This window comes from Rousettus aegyptiacus, unplaced genomic scaffold (genome assembly GCF_014176215.1).
Source record: "Rousettus aegyptiacus isolate mRouAeg1 unplaced genomic scaffold, mRouAeg1.p scaffold_m13_p_3, whole genome shotgun sequence".
NCBI lineage: Eukaryota > Metazoa > Chordata > Mammalia > Chiroptera > Pteropodidae > Rousettus > Rousettus aegyptiacus.
In genome coordinates this window covers 162,591,676-162,619,052 of record NW_023416306.1, presented here as the reverse complement: position 1 = coordinate 162,619,052, position 27,377 = coordinate 162,591,676, and the positions used below count along the sequence as shown (strand labels likewise).

The window sequence follows — 27,377 nt, the reverse complement described above, 5'->3', positions numbered from 1 at the left end:
GGGTGCCGGGTTCTGGAAGGGAGTCTTGATGCTTGCCGCGGAGCCAGCACTTGGTTCTGAATCTCTGTGGTGCCTTCGGAGGAGCTGAGGTACAAAGCAGATGTGACCAGATTCGCACCTCAGAGAGCACCGCCGGGCTGTGGTGTGGAGGATGGAGTTTCGCGGGGCAAGACTGGAGGCCGCCTCCGTGGTTCAGGTGAGAGCAGACCGGGGTCTGGACTAAGGAGGGAGGCAAGGGCAGTTGCGAGTCAAGGTGACGGCATGTTCTCAGCCCCCGCTTCTTCCCTTCGCAGCCCTGTTTCCTCTTGTCTTTGCTGTCTGTCTCTAAAGGTTCCCAGAAATTTCATGATACCTTAGTCTCTTCCAGCTGGAAGCAAAGTCTAAAGTTTTAAAGAGGACTAGAAAGAGAGAGCACTGATTAAACCCAAAGGGAGAGCCTTTGTTTGTGGTGGCATTTTGGGGACATGGCTTGCTCATGTAGTGTGTGTAGACTGAACGTCACTGTACTCTTAGCAAGGCCAGCTTGATCCCCTGTAAGGCACAGTCATCCTACGAAAATGGGAAAGGCCAGGTTTGGCTTTGGGGGTATCTGGAATCAGAAGGAGCACACACATTCTTTCTGCAATTCTCAAAGGCAGATCACGGCCAGAGGCAGCGGCCTTGGCAACCCCGGGCAGGAATCGATGGCTCTTCATTCCTCTTTTCCTCTTCCCAACATCCACCCTCTGCATCAGCCTGAAGTTTGTCCACGGCAGCCTCTGGGGACTCCAGGCTCAGCTGTAACCTGGGGCTCTTGGGAAGCTCTGAGTGGTGGTGCAGGTGGCCCTGGACTGCTTCCAGGTCCAGGGCAGGGAGGGTAGATCAGGGTTGGGGGAGCGGACAGGTGTTCTCTGCCTCTTGCCAGCGTGTCTCAGTCACAGTTGTACTTTGCCTGAGTCAATACACAGAGTCATGTTGCTGTGTGACAGGGGCATGTCTGAGGTGGCTGCATTTCAGGTTTCCAAGAGACCTTGAATCCTGTGGGTGATATTTGCTTCAAACGGTGTGGAGGAGTAGAGGCATTCAGGGTTAGGTGTCTGGAGATCGATCCAAGGAAGACCCTGCTTATTAGCTTATGATAGGCTAGTCCACGCCTCCTTTCTGGGCCTCAGTTCCTCTCACGTCAAGGGGAGATAAATAAAGATCACTGTCCTCCAAGGAAGGTTTTGTGAAGATAAACTTGTCAACTCTCTTGTCTACTATTTCACTGACCCTGAAGGCAAGGGTATGTCTTATTCACTTACATGGCCTCAGTGCCAAGCATTGTGCCTGGCAAACTCAAATGTTTGTTGATCGAATTCATAAACAGATGCCGCAGTAAAGTGTACAGGACATGGGAATTCTCGACTAACATAAAATTGCTGAGAACGAAGAGAAAGCAGGTTTCCATACGTGTCCTCCTCTCCATCCTCATTTAGGTAAAAATGGAATGAGCTGCTGTTTGTGTGGGAACATGTTAAAATGAAAATCAGCTGGAGGGATACTGGCTTCCAACCTTTCTCTTCTCCTCAGTTCTTGGCAAAGCTTTTGCTGCTGGATGTTTTTCCACTGGAGTAAAGCAGGGGATGGCCCATTGTTATTGACTCATTACATGGTGAAAGATTATGTCACCTCTAGGAAGCTAAAGTTGCCAATCTCATAGACTGGAAAAGACTTTTATGCTTGTCTGAGTAAATGCCTTTCTGATTTGCATAAAAGGGTCTATTCTACCAGGAATTCCTTTCGTTTCCTATTTTCCCATTCCTGTGCTTCAAAGGAGAACTGACTGGGAAGTCGGACTCTCCTGATGTTGATCCTAGCTCCACCACTCTCTGCCCACCTGACCTCTGTTTAGTCCTTCAACCTGTCTGGGTCTCAGTTTCTTTATCTGCGAAGCGAGGGCGTGTGGCGGCCATGAGCGAGCCTGCGCCTTGCAGGCCCCCCCTGGAGGGAGTGTAATCGGCCGAGAGCTGCTGCCCTGCAGTCAGCCCAGTGTGGGGTGCACCATGAGCACGTTGCCCACGGGCTGCCCCCAGCTGGCGACCGAGTGCTGTGGGGACCCTAAGGCAGGCCTCTGCCTGGGAGACACGGATGGCCGACTTTGGCTGGAGAACTCCGCGGCGTCCACGTTGAGCCTTCTTTAGGCTGCAGGCGGTCCAGGACGCGTACACGCACCCTTCTCTCCCTCTCTCCTTCACTCGGGGGCAGACTCGCGGTGTGTCTGCTGGCCGTGCTGGCCCCCGGCTGTCTCCCATTCTCTCCCACACACGCATTTCCCCTAATAAGATCGATGAACGTTCAGTCCCCTCTTGGTGTCTGCTTCTGGAAGGATCTGCACTCACACAGGGTGGTCATAGCTCGTGGTGAGGACCAAGTGCTGTGACAGTACGCAAGGCATTGATTAGAGTGACAGGCACAAAGTACGCGCCCAGGAGGTGGTAGGACATCTCGTTGTCGTCGTCATCATCTGGCCAATTTTGCTTCTTTGCTTGTTTCGGGCACAGAGAGCTCCCGTGGCACATCCCAGGCCACAAGGCAACTTTGTATTAGAGTGAGAGCAGCTGTGGTTTCTGAGAAGAAATGGATTCATTAAAACGCCCTTTGAAAACGTATGTAATTTAAGCAAAAGGCACAAACCAAATCTCTTTCTGGCCGTTGAAATGTGCAGCCATCTTTGCCAAAGCAATCAGCTCCATCTTTACTCAGATGCACGAATGATTGGGAACATCCTTAGGTGCCTGCCAGGACTCCCGATATCTAGAAATATAGTCCAATCAGTGAACCAGGGCAGCTCCTCTGCTGTTCCTGAGAACTTTGTGGGGGTGCAAAACATTGGCCATTATTATTCATAGTTAGCAGATAAGGAAGCAGAGAAACTAAGTGGCAGTTTCAAGGTCACCCAGATGCTGACGCGTTTGGGGCTGAAACTGCTTTTTTCTCCCAGTGCTCTGGAAACTCCGGGACTGGTGGATATTGTTCAAACTCTGTTCCCAGGAACTAGGAACTGGCCTGAAAAGATCTTTCTCAAGCCCTGTTCTGCCCAGCCTCAGACATGCTGGAAGCCCTGGAGCCATCCACGATGCAGGTCAGTGAAGGAGACCGTGCTCCAGCTGGCCTCCATGCTCGGGGCCATCATTTGTCACCCAACGAGGCTTCATCCTAATGGTCGTTGCCTGATGCTGTGGACTATGGTCCCTAAGTACACTGTCACCCACCCCGAGCTGGGGGGGACCGTGAGTTATCCCCGCTACCACACAGCTCCTCACGCCCATTTGGTGCTGAATAAATGCTTGTTATTGAGGATGGTAGTGATTCCGATGGAGCTTTTGTTTATAGTTTGAAGGAATTATCAGCAGCAACAACTGAAAACAATTATCTGCTCTACGCCAGGACTGTGCCAAGATATAGAGATCTGGTGGTTAAGAGAAGCTTTCTGACTCTCAGGAGTTTGTAGGCTTGTGGGGAGATGGAGATGCCGAGCCTGCCTGGGGAGTCCAGGATGACTTCACGGAGGAGGCAACCCTGAGCTGAGACTGAGGAGGGTGGTAATTTCCCAGGCAGATGGCGGGTGGGGGGGAGGGGTGGGCGAGGGGCGCTGCGGCCGAGGGAACGTCTGAGAAGGTGTGGAGGTGGGAACAGAGCACTGCTGTGTTGGAGGACCCGCTCTTTCGTCTTGCTGGAAAGTCAAGTTGTTCTCCACTTAACACCACTCGCCAACATTGTATGTGTGGTTTGGATGTGCCAATATTTCTTCCTTCCATTCTTCATTCATTTAATCAGCCATCATTGGTTGGCCTCTCACTGCGTGCCAGGCACTGCGCAGAACGCTGGGGTACAAAGGTGAGGGGTTAGACACAGTGCCTGCCCTCTGAGTGACGAATGGGCTCTGTCCGCCACACGGTGCAGTGGGTGTGGGCCGCGGAGAGCTGCTCTGGTGTGGGTGTATGAGAGGGGGGTCTGGGCGAGGCCGGCGGACATGGAGTTGCTGCTGTAACAAATTGCCACAAACTTCGTGCTCGAAACAACACAAGTGTATTGTATTATGGTTTTGGAGGTCAGGAGTTTAAAATCTGTCTCACTGGGAAGAAATTAATGTGCAGGCAGGGATGGATCCTCCTGGAGGCTCTAGGGGAGAATCTGTCCCTGGCCGTCTCCAGCTTCTAGAGGCTGCCTGCACGCCCTGGCTACTCACTCTGACCTCTGTTTCTGTCCTTACATCTCTTTCTCTGACCCTTCTTCTTATAAGGACACTTGTAATTACATTGAGCTCACCCAAATAGTCCAGGAAAATCTCATTATCTCTAGATCTTTGATTTAATCACATCTGCAAAGTCCCTTTTTGCCATATAAGGTTTTATAGGCTTAGGTCCTAAGGATGAGGATGCGGATATCTTTGGGGGCCAATTTTCTGCAGACCACAGAGGGAGAAGGGGAGGAGGGGATAGATGCTTCTAGAAGTGGTATTTAACCTCAGGCTTAGGGGCCAGAGGTGGGCGAAAGTGGAAGCTGGTGGACTGGTCCAGGCAAAACGTGATGGTGGTCTGGATGAGGCTGGTGGCCACGGGGTTGGTGAGAGGCGCAAGTAGGAATCTGAACGTAGTGCCTTCAGGGAAGGGTTAGTAAGAACGTAACGCCCAGGGTGCTGGTTCTCATTCTTAAATCTTTCGATCAGAGATTCCAGAAAGTTTTGTCTTCATGTAAGTCAGCAGGAAATGTAATGTTTCATGATTTTATATGATAGAATACTATACAATAAAGGCTGATGTTCAGCTTGGTTTACAAAGGGAAAAGCTGATTTTGAGGCTCCAGGATGAAAGGCAGATGTACAAACCGAGATTCCCTGAGGTGGCCACCTCTCTGGCCTCAGGGTCTGGGTGTTTGGAATAAGGAGTGACATTCCTGTGCTTTTATTTACCTTGAGTTTTCCAGGGCAGAGATTGAGCAGTTTTGTTCTCGTGGGGGAGATCGTTTGCTCCACTTAGGCGATTATGTTTGACATCTCCTCATACTTTATTTACACAATGGCCAGGCTGCACCAAGGACAGAGGCTTAACAAGCGTTAGTAAAATAAAGGGAGAACAGAATTGGAGTGAAATGGCTTTTCAGTGCTGCACAAGACAGAATTCTGAAATGCGTGGCAGCGTTATGGGTGTAATACACCTGAACTTCCTGCCAGCCCGGAAAAGCCTCCAGCGTCACATAGTTATTTCCAAGGTAATGAAATTGTCCATACAGAGACCAGGAACCTTTGAGAATTCGATGTGTTCTGAAAACCAGGGGAAATTTCTTTTCCGATGGCTTCTTATCGGAGGGAAATAGAATAAAAATTTTATTACTAATAGATTAGGAGTGATTATAGCTAAGGCATCGTATTTTCTGTTGAGAAATAAATTTACAATCTGTTTTATGATGCTCGCGATTTCAGGAAACTAACTTAATTGGCATAAAACATGACTCATTTTCTTCTCTCATCATGGCCACCTTTCTTTTTCTTCTCCTTTACTAGTTGTCAGAAACTCAAACTTTCTGTACTGTGTCTGATTTTTGACTCTTTTACTTTATAGTGAGCTCATCCTCCTTTTCTTTGTTTAGCGACCATGGCCCGGGATAAAGAGGGACTTTTAAGCTTACTAGTTGGTAGTCTCTTCTCTGCTTTTGGTACCACTCCCCCTCAGTATTTAGACAGGGCGGCTGCTCCTATTTTTTTCCTCTCCAAGTTGAACAATATATCCAGTTTTCAAATATGGCGATTGATTGCGTATCTTACACATGGTTTAAACTAGGAAGCTAAGGGAGTAGATGATTGATAACTTTCAGAGACATGGCTTTCAAATTTGGACCCTCGTAGAAAAATATAAGCCTTTCAAACTCAATTGATAACTATTTTTTAAAACTAGGAATCCTGGTGCTCATTTTTTTTTTTTTAAACTTGAACAGGCAACTGATCAAATTCCCTAAATGTAGGCTTGGTGAACCAATGATTAATCCTCGCATTGGAGAGCTGGCTTGAGGAAGACAGCCGCGCTGGGTTCTGAGCAGTTCTGTTGTTTGTGTTTATAAACGTCTCTTTTCCCCTCTCTCCCACCCCGATTCCCAGTGGCCGTTCCCGCAGCAGTGCCCCCGGCGTGCCAGCCCAAGGGTGCCACTAACGGGCGTTACCCGGCCCCGCGCCTCTCCATCTCCTCCCGAGCCACGGTGGTAGCCAGGATGGAAGGCACCTCCCAGGGGGGCCTGCAGACCGTCATGAAGTGGAAGACTGTGGTCGCCATCTTCGTGGTCGTGGTGGTATACCTCGTCACAGGCGGGCTCGTCTTCCGGGCTTTGGAGCAGCCCTTCGAGAGCAGCCAGAAGAACACCATCGCCTTGGAGAAGGCGGAATTCCTGCGGGATCATATCTGTGTGAGCCCGCAGGAGCTGGAGACGTTGATCCAGGTGAGCAGGGCCTGAGTCTACCACAGGACAACCTGTGGGGAGAGAGGACGGCGTCGATTTTTTGTCTTTCTGGCTCTGGGATTATCTGCCTTTGGTTGAGATGCTCCTGATGGTTGGCGAGGTTCTCTCCAGGGAGGTGACGTTTGAATTAAGACCTTGAAGAAGCCAGAGAGTGAGGCGTGTGATGATGTAGGGGTAGAGGTGGCAGGCAGCGGGCAAAAGGGCTGTGGATTTTCAGATTCCAGCCCACCTATGCAGGCTGATTAATTTCCTGGTTCTGAAGTCTGTGTGAGATGCTGGGGGTAAGAGGGTGACCTAGAAGCTAAAGAAAGAATTTTAAATAAGCAGGGATGTGTTAAGTAGCCCAAAGTCAATGAGGATAGACTAGAGAAAAGGCCACCAAATGTGGGATAAGGAGGCTGTTGGTGATGGTGACTTGGGAATAACCGTTTTGGTGCTTTGTGGGGATGAAGTAATAAGGATGGCAGTTAATCATCAAGGCTGCTGTTTTTGAACACTTACTGTGTGTCAGGCACTGTGCTAAGGCCCTTACATATACTGGATATTAAGGAAAAAAGATCCATAAAAAATGGAGGCAGAGAACGTGGACTACCACCTAGAAAGGCAAGGCAGTGAGAGCAGAGGGTGGAGGTGTCCTTGGCGGGGGTACCCTGTGTCTGGGAAGGGCCGTGGGAGAGCAGAGTCGTCTCAGGTGGTGTGATGGGAGGAAATGCAACAGGAGGCTTGAGAAGTCTGCGACGGGCAGAGAGAACCGAGGAAGAAAGAGAAACAGTCGGGAGCCCAGCTGGAGGGCTTCACCTCGGAGATGAGGGAGGATGGCTGCCTCTGAGGCTGAAGTTTGATTTCCTGTCCTGCACGCCCTCCTGAACCATGAAGAGTTGGTCATGGTGGAAGGCAGTGACATTTATGGAAGCAATGGAAGCAAGGCAGAGTCTCCTGGGGCTCTAAAATTTGCAAGGCAGAGGGATAGAAAAGAAGGTTTCCATGATTCCTCTGGCTCTGAGATGATATGTGTCAAATTTTAACAGCGACTACAACCCAGGAATCTGTAGGATTCACCAGTTTGGGTGGGAGGGCGGGCGGGCTATCTATCTATCTATCTATCTATCTATCTATCTATCTATCTATCTATCTATCTAAAACTATGTAGGGTAGGGAAATTCTGAGGCTGCTTATAATCTGGCACTTTACTTTCATAGTAAGTGTATTCTTTTAAATTAGTATTAATAATCTGACTTGACTTTTAAGTAAATAAAAATACACAGTTTCCCTGAGAATAAATATGGCTTTATACCTATGCCCTACCATTTTTATTAGAAAATAAAACTTTTATTAAACAATTTTTTCAGATTGACATTTGATATTATTTTATATTAGTTTTAAGTGTACAACATATGATTAGAAATTGATATAATTTACAAAGTGATATTTTGTTAGGTCTAGTACCATACATAGTTATCACAATATTATTGACTATATTCCCTATGCTGTATTTTATATCCCTGTGACAAAAAATAAAACTTTTAAATGGTAAAAATCAAGGGCAACATTTCATATTCTTCTTTCTTGGATGGTCTTATCTTTTTTTATATTTCATGAGAAAATGCTACCAAATGTGGCGATGAGAGCGTTGTATTAAACTGTGCCAGATTTAAGGCCCAGGACACCATAGAGAGTGGAGGAAATAATTGTGGAGTGGTTTTAACTAAGAATGCAGTTACATTTATACATGTTGTTTCGATATGTGGTGAGATCCTTTTTATTTAGTTGCAGTATATATAATAACCTAAACCGTAAACCGAATTGAGATTCATGCTTGAATTTTCTGTCCTTAGATAACGAGGTCTTGAGGAAAGGGATCATGTCTTATTATCTTTGCATCCATGTGTAGCCTATGTATTGCTTTGCATTTAATCATTGGCCAGTAGAGCAATGCTTTTGGAATGAGATATCCATAGATCTATACCATCGGCGATGCTGTGAGATGGCTGAGCTTGTTCATGCATTTGTTTATTAACTCAGGATTTCTATATCATCCATTCTTTGGCTCTCTCCTTTATGAAAGAGCTCAGAGGCCAGAATGAATGACAGGATTTGCGAAGTGGGAATGGCAGTTCTAATTCTGGTGCTGCCATTAAGATCCATACCCTGTTCTGGTCTCAGAGGTTTTTCTATGAAATGAGGTGTGTGTATGTGTGTGTCATTTTTATAACAATAAAGAAGCTACCCTTTATTAGCACCCGATATGAGCTAGGCACTACACACCCATTATCTCATTTAATCTTCCCAACAGCCCTCTCAGTTGGTATTATTATTGTGCCCATTGTGTAGGTGAGAAAACTGATGCTAAAAGGGGTTGAGTAACTTTGCAACCGCTGGTGCGGCAGAGCGGGAACTCAGAGTGAGGGGCTGTCTGACTCTGCCCTGCCTCGCCCAGCGAGTCTACAGTCCCTTAAGTAGGTCTTGCTTTATCATAAGTTCCACTCTCTCTTAAACATTTGCTTTATGTTTTACACTTTCTAGAATTTTAGCAGAGTCAAAACATCGAAGTTTCTGAACTCTAGCAGAGAACATTTCTCTCCTTTTTTCTTCTTTACCCAGTAAAAGAGCAGTCTGGGACCTGGGGTACTTTAAGATCCCCATTTACTACGATGGCAGGATTTACACTTGTGTTTGTCTCCAGTTTTTGAAGGTTAAGCAGGTTTACATGTTGAATCTGTGTCAGTCAGAAATCAAATCATTGTGGTTTGCTCTTCAGTTCACCAGTTCTTCACAGGATGGAAATGTCCACACGTATGGGCCAGGCAGCGTCTCTCATGTTACTCCTGAGCAGCACTGTATGCAATGCTCATAAGAAACACGTATTTGGGAGGGTTTTCAATGTGATGTGTTTCAAGCTATAAAAAATAGTGTTATTGTGTCTCCCCAAAGTCCGAAAGGGGTGATTGACAGGTAGAAAATTAGATCGGTGGTATTTATCTGGTAGTGCCTGGACTCTTGGCTGGACTGAGCGGCCCTTCGTAAATGTGAGCTGGAAGTCGTGATTCACATTATCAATGACAAAAACAGAGTATCCGGAACAGCAGAACCCCCACGAGATGCCTGGATAGCTTAGAAGAGCCTTAGCTGGGGAGGGATCTATCAATGAATTAAACTACTCTATGGGGTACCCTGGAACTCCAGGGGAGACTGACAACTCCCTGTCCCCTAGAGGTGAAGCCAGATGGCTTGCTGCTGTGGAGGAAACCATCTTATTCTTTCATTTATTCATTCATCCGTTCATTCATTCATTTGATCATTCATTCAAGCCTTCTTTAAGTTGCTATGGAGCTCCTGTTTTATCAGGTAACATGCTCCGTGTTGGGGATGGGAGGGATGAGAATAAAGACACACCTAGAGCAAGTTACTAACCTCTCTGTGATCCAGTTTCTTTATCAATCAAATGTGTCTAAAATCCTCCACCCTTAGGGTGTGGAGAGGTTTAAATTCTATAATTCGTGGTAGAGCTTTGAACCGTGCTTGGCCCCTGGTGAGTGCTGCAGCTGCTGTTTATAGTGTTATTCAAGGAGCTGGTAGTTTCAAGCACTGGTTCTCCAAGGGGAGGAGGTTTGCCTCCAAGGGGCATCTGACAATGGAAGCATTTTTGATTGTCCCAACTCCGGGTGTGGGGGCGGGGTGGTGCTACAGACATCTATGGGCAGAGGCCAGGGATTCTGTACAGCTTCCTACAAAGCACAGCGTAGCTCCTCATCACAAAGAACGAAACAGCCAATAGACTGGAAGAAGAGGCACGTAAACTAATGATTGGAATTCGTTGGCACGGACCTATGTGGAGTATGTGGAGAAATGGGAGCCCCAGCGAGGCAAACAGGGGAGATTTTTGTGGCTATTGATCTCCTTTAGTCCCCACGACTATTCTATAATGATCATCTTTGTGCCCATTTGCAGATGAGGAAACTGAGGCAGCAGAAGGTGACGTTACATGCTCAAGATCACCCGGTTAGTAAGTGGAGGATCCAGGACTCACTCCCGGGTGGTGTGAACACACATCCCAGGCTCTTAACCACCACGCATTCAAACAGAAATGTGGAGTACAGGAGAGGGTTCATTTGATAGGTCGCAGTGAAGGGCATCTTAGGGACATGCGTGGCCCTTTGAAGGAGGAGCAAGTGGTCAGTGTGGCTTCAGCTGAGATGTATGGGAAGCAGCGGTAGGGAGGCTGAGGAGCGGGGAGCAGGCTGGATTTGGGGGGTGCTCAGAGAGCCTTGCTGAGGAGTTTGGGCTTTATGCTGTGGGAAGTGAGGAGTCACTGAAGGATTTAAGCAAGTGACATGATGGCAGTGTTCCGCTGGAAAGACAACTCTTTTAGCAATGTGGGAATTGGGTCGGGAGAAGGAGGAATCGGGGGAAGAAATTGGAAGAATATTGCAACATCACAGCTGAGAGATGCTGAGACAGAGATGGGGCCACACTTAAGAGAATTCAACAAAGAAAACTGGAAAATGGTTTATCCCCCATTCAGCAAGGATTTCTGGAGTGCCTGCTCTGTGTTCCACATTGTTGCCTGTTTAAGCAGAGGCCATGTCGGCAGCGTCACTTGGTGATAAGCATCCAGACTCCGGAGTTAATCTTTCCGTGTTAAATCTCTATACTCTTTATGAGCTGTGTGACCTGGGGAGTCACCCCAGGCCTCAGTGTCCCTTCTGCAAAATGGAGAGTGTCTTAACAGTGTCCACTTGTTAGTTAGGATGCTCTGATTAAACATTAAAAGCTCAGTTACTTTTAGCTATTGCGATGGCTACCATTTACTTGTTAGGGAAGGCAGAAAAGAAGAAAGAAAGAAAAGCAAGAAACCAGAAAATCCCTAAAGTATGTGCATGCTGAGGTTCTGCTAAGAGAAAAAGAGAAGAAAGTGCCTGAAATCTCCTTTGGGGCTTCATATCCTAAATTTCCTAATTGACAAGTTTCCTCAATTTGCTTCTCCATTATAACGTTCAGTCATCCTCACAGAAGTCGCTCCCGCGAGTGCCAAGCTGGGCCGCTTACTCCACGCTGCTCTGTGTCCTGAGCCCAGGGAAGCGGCACAGCAGTTTCCTGCTGCGTTTAGAGGACTGAGCCCGGGCACCTGGAGAACCATTTGCGCGTTGGTGGAGACGCTCAGCCTCAGATCTGTTCTGTAGGCACTGGAGCGGCTCCATGGTTCTCTGCATGGTTTGAGACAGAATTTCAGAGAGCCGCAGGAACCTAGAAGGCTCAGGCGGCCGCCGAGGAGTAGATTACCTGGACACTGGGGTGACCACTGATTCTAATGTGTGACCGAGGAAAAGGGCCTGTAGAGCCTGGTTACCACTTATCCCTGAGTGAGGCATGTGGATTTTCCAGTTTGGTGCCCTGGGGTAAACCACTTAACCCGAGCTGGGCCTCAGCAGTTCAGCCCATAGAGGACACTTCTGATCCACCCACTTCTAGGATCTCCCCCCTGAGACAGTGTGAGGCAGCGATGCCTGCAGCAGGGAAATCCCACAGAGCTGTTCCAATGTTAAGACACAGCTACCACTTATTGGTTGTTTACTTTCCTCTAGGCACCGTTCTAAGTGCTACAGCCCTTGAGCTCACTCAGTCCTTGCAACAAGCCTGCAGGTAGGTTCTGCCATCTTTGTCCCATTCTATGGATGAGCAAATAAATTCTAAGAAGTTAGGTGACTTGCCCAAGCTAAGGAACAGTCGATAAGTGGTTAATTCGAGCCTTGGGATGCGGGACTCCAGAGCACGTGTCTAACCGCTGTGCTGTGCAATTCTGTTCACGCGCGTCAGTGGTGAGTGTCTGCTACACTCTGTCGGGGCCTTTTCTCAATGCGTTTCCTCCACGGAAAAGACTGGAGGGATAAGGAAAGAGTATTAGGGGACCCTGGGCTGTCTGACATGGCACATTGCACTCTAAATGTGAACCGTTGCATTTTCAGCGATGGGGGTGTCAAGGAGGGGAAGAAGCAGGGGCATGAAAGCCAGGTAGACCTCCTCCCTTCGCCCGCCGAACCTCAGGCTCATTCTTTTAAAGGGACCGGACAGTCCCTCTCATTCGGAATATTGGGAGGGCTGACTGAGATACCCCACACACAGTGCCTAGTAGAGTGCCCAGCATACGCATGGTTGGCGTTTGGGAAACTTCGTTTCTTCCTCCTGTTCTTTCTTCTCCAAAGCGAAGTGCAGGGAATGGAATTGAATAGACAACGATAAGGGGCTGGGAATGCTTGCTTCCCTTTGGCGGCGGAATAAAGTAAACTGAAAGTTTTTGAGGCCACAGTTTCCAGGAGCTTGATTTGACAGTCACTCTATCCAGGAACTTCTTTGTCCTCGATGCTCTCTCATGCCACAATTGCATATTTCCCTGTCTCCAACACTGTTGTCTTAGAAACTCCTGCCGTGGCCAGTCTTGGAGGAAACAGTAACACATTCATCTCTGGTAATCCTCAAAGAATAAAGTCATGAGGCGGCTTCAGTGGCCGACAGGGGAAGGGCCAGATGTGTCAGCAGGCATGGCTGCTGATCTGAGCGCTTGTTTTTCGGGTGGCGACTCAGATGTTGTAAGGCCAGCTGTCTTCGGCGTAGCTCCCGTGGTCGCATGGCAGTGGTATCTCCAGGAGTAGCCGTGTTGAAGGGAGGGGTTTAGCATTGGATGAGGTGCCTCCCAAGGAGGACGTGGGACCCTCCATTTGAAGGGCCTACATGAAGCACAAGCCACAGGATTCCTCTCTCAAGGACCCCTTGGAGAATATCCCTGGGGGTGGTTTGGTGTAATCATCCCCAGAGTGGGAAGGTCACCTTATTTGTCTAGAAGGCTGACTTTTCCTCTGGCCTACAACTTGGCAAGCTACCTAACCTCCCAGAACTCTCTTGCCCTCAAAACAGGCCATTTCTATTCGTGGAAGCTCCTTCGTCTGAAGACAGCCTAAAGCTTTCATCTGCCTGGCATGGATAGGGTCTAGAATCTCCTGGAAGTGTGGGCCTTGGGGTGAGGACCCCTCGTCTGATTATGTCTCCCGTCCTGGAGCAGTTCTGTGACTTTTTATGTTGGTGAACGGGACCTTTGTCACCAGTTTTCACTTTGTGACCTCTAAGGGATTTTTTTCCTTTGCCGATAAGTGATTAGAGTCCTAGATACTTTGCTCAGTACTCGGGCTTCAAGCTGGTTTGATGAATATTATTCGCCACTGTTTATTCAGCACGGACTCTGGGCAGGCTCGGGGCTGGGCAGTGTTCACTCCCTGTTTTTCACTCCCCATTATCCCAAGGGGCAGTCACTGTCACTGCCCCGGTTTACAGAGGCTAGGTACTTCGGTTAAGTTCTCACAGCCAGCTAGTGGCAGAAGTAGGCCTGGAATCCGATCTCTGTAACTCCGGGGCCCATGCTCTCTTGTTCAGGCTCTGCTGTTGTCGGCTTGGCACAGTGGGGCTCCACAGTGTGGACAGTGTGTGATTGTGTCAAGGTCATTCCTCCTGACTAAGGGAAAATCCACTCACACGACATGACAGGAAAGCTCCTTCGTGACAGTCAGCGCTTGCCTTCTGACACAGAGCGAGCGGCCTCCTTCTCTCTCCCCTGGATTTATAACCCCTCCAACCTACAGAGAGCGTCTGTGCCAAGGTGCTGGACCCTGGGCCTCTGGCATACCGACTCGCTTCATCAGCCGTGCCCTTTGGGCCCGACTCCACAGTGCTTTGGTGGAGCAGGATGTAATTTAAGATATGGATAGAGGGATGGGTTCACTGCTGTGGTCCTGGGCATTGACCTTTGGTGTTGTCGTGGTGACCAGGGCTGCTGTTCTGCAGATAAGAGGAGGACCAGGAATCACAAGCTGCCAAACAGTTCTCCCCAGAAGCAGGAGATGTTGGTTAATTTATATGACCCACGGACATTTCCGAAGGCTGTGACATTTTCCATTCTCTTCTGCCAAGTCCCAGATCGCTCACTCACTCGCTTACTCACTTGCTCACCCGCCCAACTCATTTGTTCACTTATTAATTCCACAAATCGATTGATTGCCTGCTGTGTGCCAGACACAATATCAAGTACTGGGGACATAATGGGAAATAAAAGACAGATGTAGCCCCTGCCCTCTTGGAGCTTATCGCTAGGATGACCAAACATCTCATTCTTTGTGGTTCTGGACTAATTGTTAGGAGCATCCCTTTCTTTCTCAAAAAATGTCCTGCTTTGAAAGATAACTTACATGGTCATCCTACTGATAGATGAGCATTGTGAGTAGGACGCCAGGGAGGAGGCATCTCATGCCTTTTGTTATTTTCTTTTAACCACTAGAGCCTAACATAGAACCTGTTTCAAGACAGGTATTGAGTAAATATTAGTGATCTAAATGAAGACATTTGATTATAAGTAATGAAAATGATTATATGAGCCATACACCATCAAAATCCCGCTAAACGAGATTTTTGCTTCATTTTAAATAAGAAGCACACACATGCACATTTGTATATAAATGTGCCCACAGTAACATTCATTTCTGGGTTTTCATTTTATTTTTATGGCAGTCTTTTGGGGAACATTGAATTCTCATTTGGAAATTTATTGTTCCGGTGACATGCCATTTTCCATTAGCTCTTTAATTTCTGGCTTAAAAGCTCTCGATCTTCTTCACTAAATAGTGGTGGAATCAACAACCCCAGGGATGAGAACGATAATAATAATAAAGCGGAGGCCTGTAGAGATGGACGGGGGCTGCCGGCCCATCTCCTGTGCGACCACTTCGCTGGAGAAAGGGAGGTGCCTCTGACTTCAGGGCAACGACTCGGGGGGAGTCGCTTCAGCTTGTCAGAGCTGTGTCCTCAGCCACAAAGAACCCAGGCCTGCACTCACCAGCGGTCACCTGATGCCTGAGCTTCAGTCTAAACTTCTTGCACAAAGGCTAGTTGGAGGAAGGGACAGCCCGGGGCAGGGAAGGAGAAAGCTTGTCTGCTCTAGGACTCCCAGCGAGGATTTCCACAGGCTGCGGATGGAGGTCTCAGGTGCCATGCTTTCTGTAAAGGCCAGTCTTTTCCTAAAGATGTAAAAGCTATAACATCTAGAGACACCAAGGGAAGCTGCTCATGCATCAAGAATATGAAAAGATGATTCAGAAGAAGTACTTTTAACAACCAGAACAAAAAGAAAGGACTTACATCGCACAGAAACAAAATCATTTTATGCTTTGCTTCTTGAGGGATCTAAAGGAAGGGCTCTTGGTTTCCAAAACAGATACAGAAGGCCTCATTCATTTGTTCATTCATTCATTCATTCCTCAAAACTTAAGCTTCTTCTTTGGGCCAGTCACCGTGCCATGCATGAGGGATATATTGATAAAAGACACAGAGTCAACCTGAAAGACTTCACAGTTGTAGCAAGGAGACAGATGAAAGAAACGATGATCGCCCAACAGAGTCTAAAAAGTGGCCCGATGCTATGGGGCCAAGCAGGGTGCCACGGAGGGCCCGTGAAGGCTTCCCTAAGGGCTTGGATTTTGGCACCTCTGAGGATAAACCAGTTCGGAAATCCGCATCAAAACCCTTAGTAGAGGCTCATAGCTGGTACTCCATATATGTTTAATTGATGAATGAATGAATGGATGACTTAAAACCAGGTCATCACCACCATTGCTACCCTTTGGGTGTATATGAGGGATCCAAACGGCCACGTAGTGATTGATCAGATCACGTCATCCTGCCACTTGAAACATAGCTACAGCCTCACAGTGCTCTTACAGGCCCAGTATAGTTTGGCTCCTGTCCGTCTCCACTCTCCTCACTTCCCAAGCTCCCTTTGCTAAGTGACCTCCAGCCTCGCAGGCTCCCCTCCCTCAGTCCTTAGACACCTCAGCTTCCGTCCACCGCACAGCCTCGGCACTCGACTCTCCCGGGATCCCTGTCCCGTTAGGCCAGTTTTCCTGCTCATGCATTCACCCTGGTGCCTCACGGCTCTACCTCCCTCCCCTCTGCCGCGTCCGTCCCGGTGTTAGTCACACTTATTTGGGTGATTAGATGCATAAGGTTCGCCTCCACCACTTCCTATCAGTGGGATGACCATATAATTTATCTTTCAAACCAGGACATTTTTGAGAAAGGGATGCTCCTAACAATTACTCTAGAATCACAAAAACTGGAACGTTTGGTCATCCTATCCTAGCGATAAGCTCCGAGAGGGCAGGGACTACGTCTGGTTTTATTCACCACTCTGTCCCCAGTACTTAATAGAAGCTTCCCGTCTAGTATTAATTGGGTCACTTGCTAACATAGCATGGTGTTTACTGTGGCCAGCATTGCTCTAAGTGCTTTCTATGTTTTAAGTCATTTAATCTTGACAATGATCTTTTGAGGTCAGTGTAAGCCACCAAGGAACAGAGGAGTTAAATAACTTGCCCAAGCTTTAGTGAGACATAGAAGTGGGATCTGGACACGAGCAGTCTGGCTCCAGAGCCGGTGTCTAACCACGGTGCTCTGTTCCCTGCTGGGGAGACCGACCTGGCTCAGGCAGTTAGTCAAGTCCACTGTGATCGGTGCTGGAAGATAAGGAAGCTACTCGGGCTTCTGTGCAGCGAGCAGAAGCCTCTAACTCAACTTGTGGGACCCCCAAAAGACCTGCAGTCACCTGTGAGAAGACTACGAAGTGTAATAACTGTTGTCTGTGCTCTCGGGAGACGTAGCTTTGCGTCTTCACATCAGGTGTTGAGGCTGAGTTAATATATTCAACTTAAAACCAAAGTACACGAGCCATCATTCGGGTCTGCAGTTAAGAGTCCATACGGAGAACATACATTTTTTTTCCTTCTCGGTGGAAATGAGCAGGAGAGATGAAAAGTTTGCAGATACTGGCTAACCCTTCTGAGTAAGGGAGGGTTTAACCTTTTATTTTTTGAAAAAATGAGGACCAGAGGTGCACATTTCTATTTCTCTATATTGTCTCTTTTTTTTCCAGGTGGACATAACAGATGAGTTTTAGAAAAATCTTTGCAAGCTGGAAAGAGAGCTATCTGTGGGAGGTAGGAGAAGGCCAGAGTTAAAAGAGTGGATCTTTAACCAGTCCCAGCTCTGCCAATTACTAACTTCTACAACCAAGGGCAAGTTACTTTGTTTCTGTTGTCGCATTTATAAAATGGGAATAATAATAGGATTTATTATTATAGGTTTTTCGTGAGGGCTGAATAAGATAGGAAGGCACATTGCGAATGCTGGTGACTGTGATTATTTTTATGAGTAGTCTAGAGCTTTCTTTAAAATCTCTGGGACCGTCTCCACTTCCTTGTCTGCCCCCATGCCAAACTGTGCTCATTAGAGAAGGTGCTGACAGGAAGTGCTAACTCCTTCTCGAAGGGGGAAGAGGAAATGAAATATTAATTGGGGCTTAATATTGAACACTTGGGATCAAGAAGGAGTCTAAATAAATAGCTGCAATGAAAACAAGGTGTCAGAAGAATCTCTTTTTCATGACGGGATTAATCATCTATTAAAGGTCAGGTTCCCAATGCCGTGGCAGTGAAAGGAATAGTGATTTTTGGTTTAGCTCACACTGCAATGAATCAAAATTTCTGTAGCTGTATTTGTAGACCAGAAAAAAAATTTTTTGCCCCCTAGAAATTGGATAGACTCATTTTTGATAGGAATAATTTCAAGTGCAGAGATAGCAGGGCATGCATCATACATTCTCCTCAGGACTAGGGTGGTTTTTCAACATCATTCGTAAAGTCATTATTCAGTCTGTAGCAGTTGAGTTCAAACTGAGATAAAAGATGACAGTTAGTCTGGAAGGGTATTGATCTTATCAGAGCATACGCATATCCCTGCTTCCTTAGTGGCCTTGATGCTTTCCTCGTGGTTTAAAATTTCTCTTTATCTCATCCTTCCCTGTAGTCAAAGATAGAAAAAATAAATAAATTCTACACTGTTAGGAAAAAGAGCTCCCTCAAATATGGCTTGATCCGCATGACAATGTTTAGATAGATTTTTTCATTCGTATATATCCAGGTGCTGATAAATTGAGTTTTAGAACATTTCCCCACCCAAAGAATTAACTAATGGTAGCAACGAAAGTGAGCTTGTCTAAGACCCTCGGCTCTGGGTGTGGGGTCTAGTTCTTCCCGCGTTTTTCTCTCTCTTACTCTCCGAACAGATTCTCCGTTCATCCTGTCCATTCCCCAGCTGGCCTTTACTTTAGATTTATAACCAGGCCGTGAAGTATGAGGAAAGGCTCATCTTTTCACGTAGCTGGATACCTTGTACTACAGGAAAATAAACTCTATTGTAATAGCCACCATGGCACCGAAGATGCCTTTCTCTTTGCCTTTTGATGGCCTGACCTGGTTTTTGTGAATTTTTTTTTTTTTTTTTGGTGGGAGACCCTGAGGTGGTGCAGCCATAGGATGGCCCGTCTGCTCTGGCCAGCACAGGGCTGACCACCACATCGGCCGTCTGCCCGGGCGGGAAGTGAGGACGTGTTCACATCAAACCGCTTTCCCTCTTCCCTGTACCCCTCGTAGATGTTTGAGGTGCCCAGCCTGGGTGGGAGCCAGCCTGCTCTCCCCAAAGGCGGGGAGCTGGGCCAAGAGGGGCTGAGACGGGGTGAAAAGAGAACACGGGATGGGGGGTGGGTGGGTGGAGAGAAGCTGTCATTCCAGCCTTGAGGATGACAATCTTCCTGTTGACGATTCTAATAGCATTCGCATGCCAGCTTTGCGGTGTTCTAGATGTGTGACCATGGCCAAGGTACCATGCTATTCCGAGTCGTGTGTGTCCCATGGGGGTGGTAGTGATGCCCATCTCGTGGGGTCATCACGAAGGTTAACTGAGTTAACCCGTGCACTAGTAAGCGCTCGGAGAGGATTCCGTTGTTATTAATATTACTATTTATGAAATGAGAGGGCACACCACCAAAAGTCTAATATGCATTGAAAAAACAATGCTGACGACAGCTCTGTAAGGAAGGTCCCTCATTTCTTAGATGAGGAAACTGAGGCTCAGAGAAGTTGAGTGACAGGCACAGGCCGAACCTTCGCCTCTCTCCCCACGAACTTCCTCAGTGCTAAGAGCAGTCAGTGCCTGAGGCGCTCACACGCTCTGCCTCGCTGGGTGGCGGGGTGGCTTCGGATGTCCCCTCCGGAAACATTGCGACGTGGCCTTGCATGTGGCGGGGAAATCGCCACTGTCTCAGCACCTTCACTCCTGGCGTGAAATACGTATTCGTGAAACACTTCTGAAGCAGGAGAAAACAAGAAAAAAAATGCAACTGTGGCAAACAAATTAATCTCAGACTTCCACTTCCTGCCTGCGGCCCTTCCGCCACACGTGTGTGGGGAGGCGGAGAGACGCTGCTGGGGTTTGAATTATCAGGGGCTTTTTGGAGTTGTACTGCGTGCGGTCTGCCTCGCGGGGTCTGCGGCTTTCCTTCTGTCCGTTAATGGCCCAAAGTGTGCTGGCTTTCGTTACACCGAGGAAGCCACTTTTCACACCCGCCTCCTCGTCCTGCCTCAGCCCAGGGCTAACGACCTCCTTCCCAGGACTAAGAACACTAGACAGAGAGCCCCCTCCGTGCCCGCAGACGACGGGTCCTTGCCTCTCGCCCCAGTGCTGTCAGCTATCAGTGAAGTGACTTGTACGCCCTGAGTTACGCCTGCCCTGTGGCCCCTGCATGAGTATAAACAGAAACCCCTTTTAGCCTTGCAAGTGTCCTGGATCGGGCCATAAATCAAAGGATCACCCCGGTGTCCGCGCGCGTGGCGCCCCTCGGTGGCGTCTGTCCTTCCGCGCAATCTAAGACGATGGAGTGAGTGATGATCGCGCCACCTCCGTGCATCTTCCTTTTTGTTGCCACATAAGGAAACAGATGATCTCAACAAGCACACAGATCATAGGAGAAAAGCCACAGACAGTTAGTGGTCCCCTGTGGGGCATCATTCATCCCAGTGTAGTGCTAACACTCATGATGGTATCCCGTGCCGTCCGGGAAGTGATTTACGCAGCCAGACATTGCCTTTTGGGACTGCAGCACCAGGGGGAGCTGGGGAGGAAGTGTCGGGGGAGGGCGGGGGCGTCTTTACCTCCTCGCTTCTCTCTTCCTTCACGTCAACCCCACGCCCTCCATACTTTGTCAGAGGCTGCAGTTTCTCTGTTCTTCCTTGGTGATCCAAATGCATGGTAGGGGTGTGGGAGGGTGAAGAGAGAGCGGGAGAGAGTTTTGTTTGATATTTTAAGCCAAACAGTATACAGCTCAATTGCATCATTTTATTATCTATGTGTTCAGACATTTCTAATGGTCTGGCTTATCTTCGCTTTTGCAGCCTGAATGCAGAGGAAAAAAAAAAACACTTAAAAGCAAATGCATTTAATTTTAAAATGTTTTACTTTCAAACAGTTAAGATATTAACAAACTATTTTAGAAGATGAATAAAGTTAGAGCTATAAACTCAATCAGAAATATTCTTATCGAGCTAAAAATGATGCTATTAATTCAAGTGATAACAATAATTTATACCAGGTTCTCCTGTATGTACCTCTCAGATTTGCTGATTCATTTTAATTCTGGTGGTTTGCTGGAGTCTTTCTAACTCATCAGATCTTCATAGAACCAAACCTCATTCCCAGATTGGGGATCATCCAAAACCTTAAGAGTCTGGTGACTCAACGTGCTTATATTTCTCCTTACTTCTAGTTCTAAATCACCCTCTGACCCCACTGCACCTACTATAAACCTTATGTTTAATTTCCGCAAAACAACTTCTCCAAGGCATTCACTTTACTGCAGATTTAGGGGAGCGAGAGGAATTTGCATCACAGATCTAAAACAAGTTGAATTTGGATACTGGATGGATGTGCTCTTCAAAAAGTCTTGGGCATTGCTGCAACTGACCTTGAACCTCCCACACGTCAATTGACATGCCTTTCTCTTTTCTCTGTTCCTTCCTTCTCAGGGTATAAAATCCACCTTTTCCGGGTTTTATTTATTTTTAAATCTAATTTTTAATGCAACACAGTTAAGCTCTCACCAGCTCCAAAAGCCAAATGAAGTTTAGTGGCTCCACTTTCAAGGCAATGGTCTGATTAGAATTGGTCCCTAGTACGGTCCCTTCCGCTTGAATTCGTGGACAATGGCAGTCTTTTCCCTTCTTCTCTGTCTGAAGGTGAGCATAGGGGTGGGGGAGGGGGGACGGGTTCTGGGTACTATACATAGATGAAAGGGCAAAACCATGGTTTTGGCCCAGTCAGGGTTTGAATTCTGGCCTCTCTACTTCCAAGGGTGAGTTACTTAACTCTCCTGAGCCTGCTTTCTTATCACTAAAGTGAGGATATTATTATTTCTTTTTTTTTCCAAGTTATAGAAAGGATATAGAAAGGATAAAGTTGAATAACACACAAGTTGTGCGAAGGATAAAATGGAATAACACTTCTATAGTACCTGGCTCAATGCAGGTACTCAACACGTTTTAGTTTCCTTTCCTTTCAACTGATAAACATTTTCCTCGATGAATACATACGTAAACACTACATATTTATAAACTGCATAATTCAAAAAAATGAAACTTGAAAAGGAACCTTACTTCACATTTTTTGATGAAACCATCACCTCTGTTTGTTTTTTCTGCAAATCCGTATTTTTGTATGCAGCACTGGGTCTGCTTATGATGTTTATGTGCAACACTCAGCACAGCGAGACTTGTTTAAAACCAGGCTCTCTTTGCAGCTTTCGAGAGGTTGTAAATATTAGGTATCCATGGTGTGATCTGAGGCCATCTAAGTGGCTGAGGCCTAGAGCCGTCCCTGAGGTATTATTTCCAGGTGGGGCCATCAGAGCCGTCGAGGTAATGAGGAGGTAAACACTAGTTAAGGCCCGTGGTGTGGTCTGCTGGCACTCACAGCCTAGTGAGCGTGGATATTGTACCAGCAGAAAGGACTCGCCATCTGTTTCCCCTCTAAAGCGGAGCAGAACAGAGCACAGCCCCTGATGAATAAATGATTGTTGTCGATTGGGCCAATTTAAACCTTCAGCAAAGGAAGGCCATGCATATCCCATACGGTTGGATTGTAAATTCTGGGATGCCAGGGTTTATGTTAGAAACAGTGGCCAGTGTAATAGTTCATGTTCTTAGAGGCAGGAAAGAATCAACCAAAGCCTTAAGCAAAAGAGAATTTTTTCGATTGTCAGTCAATTGTCTAGGGTTCTGCCAAATCCAGCCCCCAGCCTGTTTTTGTATATCTCGTCAGCTAAGAATGGATGTTGCATATTTAAAGGGTTGTAAAAAGAAAAGAAATATATGCAACAGAAACCATATGTGGTCCACAAAGCCTAAAATATTTACTATCTGGTGCTTTACAGAAAAAAAAGGTTGCTGATCCCTAGTCTAGAGAGTTTGAAATATCTCAGATTCATGATGGCAAAATAAGAGGATGATTGATTTTCTCAGTTGTAATCTGATTTGTGGCATTGTTTTAACAAAGTTTAATGGGCATTATTTGGGTTAAATATAATCACATTTCAATATTTAATTGTGTCTTATATCTCCATGCGGGGTTATTCCAACTTTGTCTAGGGAACAGAGTCTCTAGTTGCTGTTCTAGAAGTAGCTCATATATCTGTCACCTCCCTCTGAAGTCCTCATCCTCCCTTGTCACTTCCTCATCAAAACTCACCTGTTTGAAAGCTCTTCCTACCTTCTCCTCTGGCCTGAAAGGGGTTGGCGGGGGCAAGCTCAGGAAGGGCTGTTGAGAGATTTTCACCATATTCTGCGCATGCCTCTTGAAAGAAGCAGGCCTGGATCAGGCCCCGAAGGATGGGCGCGTTTTGGAGAGGGCATAAGCAAAGGTCCAGAGGTATGCGTGACCATCCCATGGAGTGGCCCGTTTGGGCTGGAGGCTTTTTATAGTAGTGTGAGATGAGCGTGGACCATCAACGTAGCCATTTTATTAGGAATTTTAAGGTGTATGGAATTTCAAATCTAGTAGTCAGCAAGGAGTCATTGTCATTTAACAGGGAGCAGAATGTGTCTGTGCGTAAGTAGGTGTGAAGTGACAATCATGAAATTGGCTCTTAGTTAAACCCTAACTCGGTGCTGGGCGTCATGTAATCCTCACGATAACTCTGTGGGGGAAAGTATTATTATCCTCAGTTTACAAACAAGTAGATTTGGGTTTAAAGAGGTTAAAATAACTTGCCCATGGTTCTAAAGTTAATAACGGGCAGAGCAGCACAATCTGACCTAGGAACCCAAGCTCTTATGCCCTGCACCCCTGAAATAAGCTCCGTGCAAAACGTTCTAGCAAAACAGAAAAGAGTCAAAAGCAACTGAATTTCTGTCTTCTAGGAATGATCACTTTGGGTGACAATCCTTTTAGGCATCTTTCTATATATTTACTAATTATACACAGACACACAGACACAGACACACACACACACACACACACACACACACACACACACACACAGTAATTTTCTCATTTTAATCAGTGGGGACATACTATTTCACCTTATGACCGGACCCTCATCCACATAATGCACCTCCATTCTCTATCAATCATGGCAGGTTCTCGAGCAGGAAATCATTCTTTAAGAAAACTTTTTAACTGAGTCTCATGCTTTCTCACTTTCTTTGCAGCATGCCCTTGATGCTGACAATGCAGGAGTCAGTCCGATAGGAAATTCTTCCAACAACAGCAGTCACTGGGACCTCGGAAGTGCCTTTTTCTTTGCTGGGACTGTCATCACCACCATAGGTATCCGCTCGCTTGCTAATGTCTTTCCCTCCGCAGGCCCTGTTGAGTCACGGCCCCTAGTTGACACTTTGTCCTCATAGAATACATGGCCGCTTGAGTTTCAAAAGAGGCTTACGAAACGCTGTCGAATTAATGCAGCGATGGTAGTGGCTTTCGATGAAAGGCAAAGCAGAATGAAGAACTTCCGTTTTCAAAGCGAAAGACTCGGTGGCTTTCAGGCTGAAAGGACCTGATGAAAAGGTTAGAGTGAAAAAATCAAAACATCGGTGGGTCAGTTGCGCTCAAGTTCCTTGTTAAAAATGGTACATTTTTTTGTTCAAGTTATAGATGAAAGAACCAGAATGTTTAGGAAGTTTAGGAAAAACAGCAGTCTCTGCCTCTCTCCCCGTTTTTCACCAACCCCGGGACAACTACTGGCATTTCTTTTCCTTGGTTATTTTGCTATTCATCTCCATGCCTGTAAATATCACACTCATGTATAGCTACTTCCTGCGTTTTCAGTTTTAGGGTTTTTTTCCTTGACTTCCCATTCTGGAAGATGAGCAGTTAGAGCTCTTTCTTTCTCCTCGCTCTGCTGTGGAGAAGCTCTTTTTGTCCTCCAATCTCCCTGCTATAGTTTAATTAGATTATAGGGGAACATCTGCATTTTTTTTGACCAGGTAACTGCTCGTCACAGCTGATCATATGGTGCCTGATAATCACTTCGTTCCTGCACCTATTTTTGTCTTATACTATGTGTGTCTCTTTTTCCCAATACTTGGGGAGTTTTGTATTTTTGTCTTCAGGGTTAACTTTATATAATTATAATCACATATAATAAATAACCTTACTGTTTTGCTCCTTAAGCAGTATCTATTACTTCTCTGTTAGGGCAGATGACATCTCTTCTCCCTCTTTTCCAGCACACAATTTTAGTTGACACCATCCTTTAAATGTTTACTTTTAAATTATTAAACACGCTGATGCCTCTATTTGATGTTTTGCCGGCTCTAAGTGATAGTGCTTGGTTCTCAGTTATTGCCTGTAATGCAAGCAGTGACTTACTTCAATCGGTGAACTTAGCATCTCATCTCCTTTCCCTCTGCCACTCTCCGTGGTTACTCACTGTGTCATTCTGTACCGTCGGGGTATATAATTTACATTCTGTTCTGTTCCCCGGATACTCATTTGTTTTAGTTGTAGCTCTCCAGTTAGATATTGTCACTGTTCATCTTTAGTCCTTTTGCCATAGTTTCCCTCATCATCACTTGCTGGGTTGAAACTAGTCTTCAAGTAGTCGCCTCTTTAAGAATGGCTGAAGGGAGCTGCAGTCCCTGAATTTTTGTATTGTTCAAACTATTAGCCGTGCCCTTGAAGGGCGATTTGGCTGCAGGGGAAATCCTTGACTCACGTGTTCTTTTTAAAGGGTCTTGGAGGTGTTGCTTCAGTCTCTTCTGGTATTTATGCTTTTGTGGAGAAAGCTGATATCAGCTTAATTTTTTTTTCCTTTTCATAAGTGGCTTGATCTTTTTTGATCAGCTATTCAAACTATCTTTCATCTGATAACACTACTAGGTTTTGTTTCTTGTATTTCAGGAAAGTTTTCTTGATCGTCATCTTTAAGCATTTTCTCCGCTGTGTGGATTTAGTTCTGCCCTGTGGGGATTCCAACTTTACACATATTATCACTTCTTTCCTTGTCTTTTGTCTATCATTTTCCCTTTACCCCATTTTAACCTTAAAATTTGGTTTTCATTTTGGTAGTTTTATCCTCCTTATTCCCTTTTTTTTTTTTTTTTCTGTTTTTCACGGTGCCTGTTCTGCCATCTAGTCCTTCCAATTTTATTTTCATTTTGTGATCATTAGTGTTTTTTTTTCCTTTCCTATTTTTTTTCCCCTGAATTCCATCACCTCCCATTTCATCTTTGCTCGCTAGCTCACCATTTCTTTCCTGATTTCTTGCATTTCTGCTTTGCAATTTCTCTGCGAAGATTTTTAGAGGTGATTAATCCATAGTTGGTCACAAGTTTGTCTAGTTGGGGCAAGATTTTTCTGCTGAGTGTCTTTTATCCATCAGTAAGTTTTGGTCTTCTTTTTCCATTAAAAAACAATGGAAGCTTAATATTTATGCCGGACCTGTTTCTTTTTTAAAATGCTTGACACCAAATATTCCTGTACCAGCCATCTGCTGAATGGTTCCATGTGGCTAGGGAGAGCGGAGCAGGGAGAAGCAGGTAACTTTTCAGGTGGCACATAGCTAGACTCTTCTCTTTCCTACTGCAAAGAGAGAGTGCTTCCTGCAAATATGGCCGCCCGTGTTCTTCCGTGCATTTTCCTGCCTCGTCTGTCTTTCTGGACAAGATCAAGTGCAGGGCGGCATCTACTGCTATTCCCCTTCACCCTACGTCCACACTCGGTGCAAACAAGGGTATCTCCTTTGAAGTCCAAGGTGAGACCCTCACTTTCATAACTGAAAATTTTCTGGAACTTTCTGAGATTGGCCACCGATGGGTTCTTTTTATCATTCTCTGTGTTTCTTTTTAATTTTTTCCCCCACATGGCTTCTGTCCAAATCCCAGCTTCTTTTGGGAATCCTTACACATAATGGTTTGTCCCAACTATTTAGTGGTGAATTCATTCATCATATGTGGCAGCAAGGCTTATAAGAAAACTCAGAGCGCACTAATTCTTCCAGTTCTTCCTGAGAAATTTTCCATTATTTAGGAGTCAGGCAATGAGGCAGCTGGAGCTGAAGAGCTGTCTTTTCATTATTTGTGAAATGCATACACATTAGCCTGCTTGCTTGAGTTCACATAATTTGTGATGCTAATATTGTAAACACTTACCCATATTACTAAGCTTCTTTGAGAAACATTTTCGATGGGTTCCATTGAATCTACTATCCATGCTATAATCACGTGTTTTTGGAGGCTGAAGCTGTCTTTCTTTTGTGATAGCATAGCACCACAATGAAAATCTTTGTGCATGAAGTGTGGTCTTTATCTCTGGTTGTTTCCTTCTAAAGATCCCCAAGAGACTGCTGTGTCAAAGAGTATGGACCTTTTAAAAGCTTGCCAAATTACTTTCCAGAAAGACTTTCATGAGCCTCATGAGGTTATGTACTTTTCAGATACACAAAAATGTGTTCATTACTTAGAATGTGTGTGTAGAGAGATCTT

General features: G+C 46.1%; 1 protein-coding gene across 6 annotated transcripts in view; it reads left to right on the top strand.

Moving 5' to 3' along the window:
• Positions 1-27,377, top strand: part of KCNK10 (potassium two pore domain channel subfamily K member 10) — a 112,615-nt gene that overhangs the window by 46,251 nt on the left and 38,987 nt on the right. For 3 of the 6 annotated variants that reach the window (XM_016123807.2, XM_016123810.2, XM_016123808.2), the window contains exons 2-3: positions 6,116-6,450; positions 24,102-24,219. In XM_016123807.2, the coding sequence (XP_015979293.1) occupies positions 6,116-6,450; positions 24,102-24,219 (453 nt within the window). Of the gene's footprint in view, positions 1-69; positions 197-2,974; positions 3,104-6,115; positions 6,451-20,972; positions 21,633-24,101; positions 24,220-27,377 lie in introns of those variants that run through there. The other 3 variants (XM_016123811.2, XM_016123806.2, XM_016123809.2) reach the window with 3 other exon arrangements.